This window comes from Urtica dioica, chromosome 2 (genome assembly GCF_054948205.1).
Source record: "Urtica dioica subsp. dioica isolate 48M chromosome 2, U.dioica_male_clone48M_v1_H2, whole genome shotgun sequence".
NCBI classification, from domain to species: Eukaryota; Viridiplantae; Streptophyta; class Magnoliopsida; order Rosales; family Urticaceae; genus Urtica; species Urtica dioica.
Window position 1 is genome coordinate 9,111,763 of NC_142757.1, and position 8,673 is coordinate 9,120,435.

At 49.2% G+C, this 8,673-nt stretch overlaps 1 protein-coding gene across 1 annotated transcript; it reads right to left on the reverse strand.

The window, feature by feature from the left end:
- Positions 1-3,312: 3,312 nt before the first annotated feature.
- On the reverse strand, positions 3,313-5,547 carry LOC149404059 (uncharacterized). The gene has a single exon (XM_089607377.1). It carries the CDS (start codon positions 5,545-5,547, stop codon positions 3,313-3,315), a length of 2,235 nt encoding a protein of 744 aa, XP_089463503.1.
- Between the last annotated feature and the right edge of the window lie 3,126 nt (positions 5,548-8,673).

An 8,673-nucleotide genomic window follows, 5' to 3' on the forward strand; every position in this document is an offset into this window, starting at 1 on the left:
GCGCTGTGCGCCCAGAGCCATTGGGCCGGCCTCACGAGCGCCCGGCCCAGGGAGGCAGTCCCCTTGCGCACCCAGGTCGCCTGGGCCCCTTGGGTTCTCGCCCAGCCCAGTAGCGCGCGCACCTGGCCCAGCAGCTTAACCTGGCCCGCCAGTTGGGCTCCCCCCGTGCAGCCCTAGCCCGCCGGCTCCTATGGCTAGGGCGACCAACGCCTCGGCCGCCGCCCCCCGGCTGGCGCTGTCTGGCCGGCCCTCCTCGTCACCGGCGCCGGCGCTCCCGCCAGCGGCGCCGCCCACCTCCGGCGGCCCTCCACTAGCGCCGCCCGCCTCCAGTCGGCCTCCACTGCGCTGCTTGGATCTCTCCCGGCGGCGCCTCCAGCACAGACAGCGCCGACGAAGGCCGGCGCGCCATCGCCCAAGCCCGCCTCGCCGAGTGCGACTTCGCCCAGGCCGCGCGCGTCCCCAGCGCCGCCTGGGGCTCCTCCGGCGACGCTCCCGGCACAGACGGCACCGGCAGGGGCCGGCGTATCTTCTCCCGGGCATGGCTCGCCGAGTGCGCCTCTACGCCGGTCGACCCAGCTTTCCCCAACGCCCGGCGCTCCTGGGCCGGTGTCTCCCTGACGGCAGGGGCCGTCCCCGACGCACGTGTATTCCTCCTCGTCGGCCAGCCATGCTTCGACCGTGTGGAAATCGCCCTCGGCCATCTCTGTTACGTGATTGCTCAAAGGGCGTGAAGGCGGCACGGTGTTGGTAACCAGGGGAGATGAAAATTGCGCCCACAACTCGTCTAAGTTCGCGTCTTGTTTCCCGACCAAAGGGAAGAGGTCGTCATCAATGGACCCGCTCCCCGACAGGTGGTTGGAAGGGTCCATTGACGCGTGTAACGAGACAAGGCAAAAAGTAACCGGAGAAAAGAAAAAATAATAATTAAAGGAACAGAGCCAAACTTTGTCACGACGGGCTGCTCCGGTGGGCCGATGACGGCAAGAGTCTTGAGTTTACCGCACGAGTTTCACTCGGCCGTAAACTCGGGGGGCTAATGTTATCGGCCCGACCCCGATCATGGCCGAACGGAGGCGGAGCAACGTCGAACGCATCCCGGCAGCTTGCCCCGGCCATTGGCCGGCCCTAGGGCCAGCCTCGGCCAATGGCCGAGCCAAGCTACCCCCGGCCATTGGCCAGCCCTAGGGCCAGCCTCGGCCAATGGCCGGCCCAAATAGCCTCGGCCATTGGCCGGCCCAAAGGCTAGCCTAGGCCAATGGCCGAGCCAAGCTACCCCCGGCCATTGGCCGGCCCAAATAGCCTCGGCCATTGGCTGGCCCAAGGGCCAGCCTCGGCCAATGGCCGAGCCAAGCTACCCCCGGCCATTGGCCGGCCCTAGGGCCAGCCTCGGCCAATGGCCGGCACAAATAGCCTCGGCCATTGGCCGGCACAAATAGCCTCGGCCATTGGCCGGCCCAAGGGCCAGCCTCGGCCAATGGCCGAGCCAAGCTACCCCCGGCCATTGGCCGGCCCTAGGGCCAGCCTCGGCCAATGGCCGGCCCAAATAGCCTCGGCCATTGGTCGGCCCAAGGGCCAGCCTCAGCCAATGGCCGAGCCAAGCTACCCCTGGCCATTGGCCGGCCCTAGGGCCAGCCTCGGCCAATGGCCGGCCCAAATAGCCTCAGCCATTGGCCGGCCCAAGGGCCAGCCTCGGCCAATGGCCGAGCCAAGGCTATCCTCGGCCAATGGCCGAGCCAAGGCTATCGTCGGCCAAGGGGTTGCCCATAACACCCCTTGGTCGCCTATAAATACCGGGGGTCCCTCCCCTGGTCCAGGTAATCCGAAATTTGAGTACTGAAACGCTGTCGAACTCGTACCTCGCTCGTTTGTCTCAAGTCTCGACCCCTAAACACTAAACCCTCTACAAACCACCTCAATCCTACTAATGTTGAGCGTCGGAGAGGTAAACAGGGGCAACCCCCTGTTTTCCCTTTGTAGTTCACACCTTTCCTGCTTGCTTTTCAGGTGCCTGGACAAGACAGATACCACAGACAGCTAAGGGACGACTTGGGATACCAAGTCCGACACGCTCGAGTCGAGACGAGATCACTTGGTCCGGCCTTGGGTCTGACCATCTGCGACTCCTAAATCGTTGTCCGAAAAACTGCGACAACAACAGGCTTTGCCAGGATTGGGGGTGTCGATAGATACTCTTTCAATTTTTTGAACGCCTCTTCGCATTTGCCGTCCCATTCAAGCTTCTTATTTCCTTTAAGGAGCCGATAGAAAGGGAGACATTTATCTATTGACCGAGAGATGAAGTGATTGAGGGCAACGATGTGTCCCGTCAACCTTTGAACTTCATGCCTATTACGGGGCGAAGGCATCTCTCGTAAGGCGTGTAATTGATCCGGGTTAGCCTCAATTCCTCGTTGGGTAACTAAATACCCCAGGAACTTGCCGGATGATACTCCGAACAAACATTTGGTGGGATTGAGTTTCATTTTATATTTATTCAATACCTCGAAACATTCCTCCAAATGCCCTATGTGGTCGTTCTCCCTTAGGGATTTTACTAGCATATCTTCGATATACACTTCCATCGTCTTCCCTATCTTTTCCTTGAACATTTCATTGACTAACCTTTGATAGGTGGCGCCAGCGTTCTTTAGTCCAAAGGGCATGACCTTATAGCAATACGTGCCACGGTCGGTGATGAAAGCTGTTTTTTCTTGGTCATCCGGATGCATCAGAATTTGGTTATATCCTGAGAATGCGTCCATGAATGAGAGTATTTTATGCCCCGCGGTCGCTTCTACTAGCTGGTTGATGTGCGGCAACGGGAAGCTGTCTTTGGGGCATGCTTTATTCAGATCGGTGAAATCGACGCATACCCTCCATTTCCCATTTTTTTTTCTTTACGAAGACAGTGTTTGCCAGCCAATCTGGGTATTTCACTTCGCGGATTGAATCTGCACTGAGCAGTCTTTCGACTTCGTCGTTGACTACCCGTGCCCTATCGGGACCGAGCTTTCGTCTTTTTTGTTTTATCGGTTTAAAACTGGGATCGACGTTAAGTTGGTGAGACGTGACGTCGATGCTTATTCCTGGCATATCTTCGGTTGACCAGGCGAAGGTGGATTTGTTTCATTTTAAGAAACATATCAGTTCTCGCTTGATGCCACCTTTAAGCTTAGTTCCGATTCCTACACACTTGGAAGGATCGGAGCCATCGAGCTGTACTTGGACCGTTAACTCAGTGCTTGGCGCATCAAGGGAGTCGGGGTCCTCTAGTGCGGCAACGCTCTTGGCCGACTCCACGTTCATTAATTGCTATTGCTCTTCTTTAATTGTCTTGGCACAATGTTTGTGGCTAGTGAGATAGCAACTGCGGGAGGTTGCCTGATTACCTCGGATCTCTCCTATTCCCTCAGGTGTAGGGAAACGAATACATTGATGAAAGGTTGAAGGCACAGCCCTCATCATATGTATCCATGGTCTTCCCAAGATAATGTTGTAGGGGGAGAGACAGTCTAGTACTTGAAACTCTACTATTTTGTTGATTCCATGTGTTTTTACGGGCAACCTGATTGTTCCCAAGGATGGAGTAGTGGACCCATTGGAACCTGTTAAATGGGTTCGTTCTCTTTCAATCTCGTCTTCATCGATTCCCATTCTTGTCAGGGTATCCTTGAAAATAAGATCTACAGAGCTGCCTCCATCGATTAGAACTCTCGCAACCTCACAATTAGACACGTTGATCCTGATCACGAGTGCGTCGTCGTGTGGTTCGGTTGTCCCAATTGCTTCTTTTTCGGAGAACGAGATTTGAACATCTTGTTCTAATCTGATTTTGGTTGTTTGGTTACTCAATCGTCTTTGATGTGTTTTGATGGAGTTAACCGTTTTGTTGCAAAATTTTGAGCCGCCCATTATGAAGTCAACTCTGTGTTTTGCGACAGTCGGCGGGGAGTTTGGTTCCCCTTCCTCCTCGGGTCTTGCTCTATTGGGGGAGGGGTTGCCCCTTCCCCTGTTGTTGCTATTGAAGATTTTCTTCTTTGGCGGGGGTCCTAGATCAACATCTTTTAGTTCCCCCTTCGCATATTTTTCGGCTAAAGCCTTACGCATGGTTTCGCAGTTAACCGTGTCGTGGCCGTTAGCCTTGTGGAAACTGCAATACGCATTGGGGTCCCGTGTCCATTTCTTAGCTTGGGGGCCTCCCTCCTTAATGTCATCACTGACATTGAGCATATAATTAGGAGGGGCGTGTTGCTTTTTGGCGTGAGGTACGGCGTTGTGGGGATTAGTCCTGCGAGAGTTATTCCCAGCGTTTACGGGCCTCACCCAAGTGTTGGACGGTGGTTTCTTTTCGGCCGCGCGTTGCCTCTCGTAGGAAGCAAATTCTTCTTCGGCCTTTGCATAATTTGCGGCCTTATGAATTGCATCCTCTAACGTGAGGGGGCGGTTAACAGTCATCTCCAGTTTCAGCTTTGAATCGTGCCTTAACCCATTCCTCAGAGAGGTTATGGTAGACTCGTGGCATACGTTAGAGATTTTCGAGAGTACGTCCTTGTAACGGATCATGAAATCCTTCAAAGATTCGTTCTCTCTCTGTTGGATCCCCCATAAGTCTGCTATGGTCAGATCGTCCTCCACGAACATCGAATAATGTTTCAGGAATGCAACCGATAGCTTATCGAAACCATCAATGGAGTTTGGTTCGAGTTTGGAGAACCATTCCAAGGCGGGTCCGAACAAGCTCTCGGCGAATAGTTGGCAGTATCCTGCCTCTAATTCTCTCTCAGAGAGCATAACCCATCCCATTGCGACTCTGAAGGACAATATGAAAGCCTTCGGACTTGAGGTTCCGTTGTACTGTGGGAAGCGAACCTTTCCGGTATCTCCCAGTTGCACTTCAGTGATGTTTCTGGTGAAAGGAGTTCGCCTCGTTTCTTCTACGAGACGATCTATCTCGGGAGCCGAACTGGTCGCAGAATGAAATTCTGAATGAACAGTTCTCAGCTCGGCCGTTATAGATTCCTTGAACCTGTCCAGTTCGGTCATACTGGGTTCGCCACCACGAAAGAGGCGAGGTCCCGATTGTACCGGACTGGCCGCGGTTACACTTGCCGGGCCCTGACGGGTCTGATTCACCCCGCCAAAACGCTGGGGAGTGAATGTTTGATAGATCGCTTGAGGGCGAGGTCCCGCATCAGTCGGTAAAGACCCGGACGGTGCTCCCCCGAGCAGAGGCGGAGGGAGTCCGGAAGGATCAATCGTGACTTCTGTCGCGACCTCGCCAGCAGTTCCCCCAAGCTGAAAGCTTGTGATGGGAGACTGGTCTGCTCCTCGAGCAACCTGTATCCCAGAGATATCCAGACGGACTCCGGGAGGGATAGCTCGGCTTGTTTGCGCAACCGAGGTTGCTTGGCGAGCTGATTCAGAGGCGGTCATATCTCCGGATCCTACTTGAGGATTTGGGATGTTTCGAGGAGTCGAGAGAGTATTCAGCCGGTCATTAAGAGCGCGGTTGGTCTCGGCTTGCTCATCTATCTTTTTCGTCAGCATATCTAGGATTGCCCTGATCCCCGAGGGGATCTCCTCTCCGGATTCGTAATGAGTCGGAGTGGAAGACATGTTAATTTTTTTTTTACGAATTGCTCCTTCTGAGATTGGTCTTTCTGAATTTTCCCACAGACGGCGCCAAATTGTTGATGTCGGTTTTTGGATCGATCAACAATCACAAATAAAAGATGAAATGATGAAATATTTTTGAAAGGGTTTAGAAAGACGTCGTATAAGAAACAATTTAATGATAAAGAACTATAATATATATGAATATTAATTAATTTTATTAATTTAGAGGAGGTTACAACTGGACGAGGTGACGAACTCAACAGGTCGAGCTCACGATCACAAATATAAGAATACAAAGGAAATATTAATTGGAAACTGAGAGTAAGATCTTGCGTGTTTGAAAATCGTCCTTTCCTCTTCTATTTATAGGCGAGATGGAACCTTCTGGCCGAAGACATGTGTTCCCCGATCCACTCTCCTCGCCGAGGTCGTAGTCGTCCGAGATCCGGTCTTCGCGGCGTAGTCTCCTCTTTGACTGATGCTTCTGATTAGGAAGACGTGGACGAACTGGAGTCTATCAAATCGGGAAGTGTTGCTGGACTTGGGCCGACCTGCGGAGAGCGAGTCAGGTCCAAAATTGATTTCGCGGGCCGCTTCACGAATGGATCGTGGGCTTCAATCGGGCCTAAGCCCATCTGAAACGATATTTTAATATTTGAGTTTTTAGACCCCCACAGTTATATGAAAAACTCAGGAAAATTTTTCGTTTTTCTCAATTTGAACTTTGAATCTCATAACGACTCTTAGTATTTACATATCAGCTCTTGGGTTTGCGTATACTTACAGGAGATAGTTTTAGGAGCGTAGATTACGGAAATGGTTAAACATAAGTTTATTATACAAAGAAGTTGATCCCGGATGAGTTCCCATTACCCCATAGGTCAAGAGATACACGTCCGGTCTTCATCTTCAGTTCCATGATTCACATCGCCGCATTGCCCTTCTTTACATTACCAAGGGTCAGAAAACTATGACTCGATTGACTCAATAAGTGTTAGTCTAACTTAGAATGTAAAACGACTAATGCCATGTGATAACATGTGACATGCAAACATGCACAAAAGAATGCATGATGCAAATCTAACTAGATATAGAGCATGACTAATGTGTGCATACTCTAACTAGTAATTGTCGTCCGTAAGGTTACACACATCCCCTACTATAACCTTCGGAACGACAAGAGACCAACCCTAGACTTCGAGCAGCAGTCGTCCGACGGTCTAAGAGTTTTATCGTTTGTCTGGGATCCACTAGTGGTACCATCTTCATCGTGACGTCCGACGGTCTCGAGAAACAACCTCATTGGGTACAGGGCACTCAGTGGGCCTTCGTTTGAATACTCAGCGTCATCAAGACCGATACGGTCCTCAATACAAGTCAATGACTTGTAGGTACCATTGACAATAGTTCACTATGGTTTGGGTAATCTGCGGCACTAAGAGTACACACATATGCTACTTACAGGAGAGCGACTCAGGATAAACCTTGAAAGAGATTTCATTCCCCTTTTATGCTCGTTAGTTTTTTAAGTTAAAGACTCGTGACGTGACTCCCGGTACTTCTACCCTCGATTCGAGTTCAAGAGTTAAATTAACACGGCTCTCCTGTCTCCCCCGTACTAACGGGTCAAGCACATAACTTAAGGGATGATTATATCACGTAGCAGAGGCTAAGTTTCACAAGTCTATGTTTGAACTTATCGGGCGAACTCGAGTTAAGTTTTCAAGAAAAGGGCCGAAGCCTTAAATCTTTGAGATTATTTGTTTTTATGGTTTTTCCTACTCTTGTTTACTAACATGTAACAATGCATGTAACAATGGTGCCCACAAGAAGAGTTGTTTTATTTATTTTGTACATTTGATGTAATAAAGTCTCACAAAGACTCTTGCTTGTAATTGCTTATTCATTAATAAAAAGTTGAAACGTTCATTCATTCTTCCTTATCTGTTTGAAGCTTTATGATAAAACATTAGTCTTTAGTCCATAAACAAACCTAACAACTTACGAAGAGACAAATGTAGATTTGCATGAACAAACTCTTCGTAGTTTGCTTAAAACGATATATTCGCAATCTAAGGGTCCAAGGACTACTGACCTCAGTACGATTGTTAGGAGAATCTATGATGTCTGGTTATGGGGCATTGAGAGTTGGAGACTCTATAGTTCTTCTAGGTATCTTCCGAAGGTACTGAATTGACCAGTGCACTTCTAGAGACAAAATAAGAACAAACCATTTAACCTCTTATGTCTCGAAGTCACTACGTATGAATTGCATCGTGCTTACCTTAATCCTGAAATGAGACATGCCATCTCACAACTTACGTATTCTCATTTGAGAAAGTCATAGTTCGGACTCACTATGTGCTTCGGAATAGGACCTATTGGTGAAGTACAAAGTTGTGAAGATGTCATGAGTAACTTTGTGAAGTTCTCATAGATATGGAATTCATGTATATCACCTCATGCTTTGTTCCTTGGAATGAGAATAAATGAACTGGCCAGTGTCCAAATTGAGTCCTGACTCTTTTGGATAAAACAATGTGACTTGTTAGCTCCTCGTCAATACATTGTTTCTAACTTATTCACAAGCGACAAAGGAGTTGAGGAAATAACAGCTAGAAGGGTAAAATGGTAATTTCGTAAATCCCGACTCGCTGATGATATTCATGAAGGGTAAACATAGATAATATTCAGTGGATCCGCTCATCATAATTTGGTTGAATTCTTGAGTAGAAAATAAATTCATTTGAACCGAGAGATTTTCAGTGTCAACTCTTTAGTGGAGTCAGTTGACATTAAGCTAAACTTGGAAAAGGTTTGTGAACTTTTGAGTCCAAGTGTTTAGCTCAAGCTTTGTTCATTTGGATCCATGAGGTCACTGTCACAAATCACATCGAGTAGGAATAGTTAAACTAGAAGCTAAGTCAAAACAAAAACGAGACAAGTTTTATGAAAATTGTCAAAAGGGTATTTTTGTCTTTTTAGACATAGGATGAAATGAATTTCAATAAATTTTTTGACATGGTCATTTAATGACATGCATCACTCGACTAAAAT

Coding starts and splice junctions, on each gene's coding strand:
- LOC149404059 (XM_089607377.1), bottom strand. CDS start 5,547: ATGCTGACGAAAAAGATAGATGAGCAAGCCGAGACCAACCGCGCTCTT.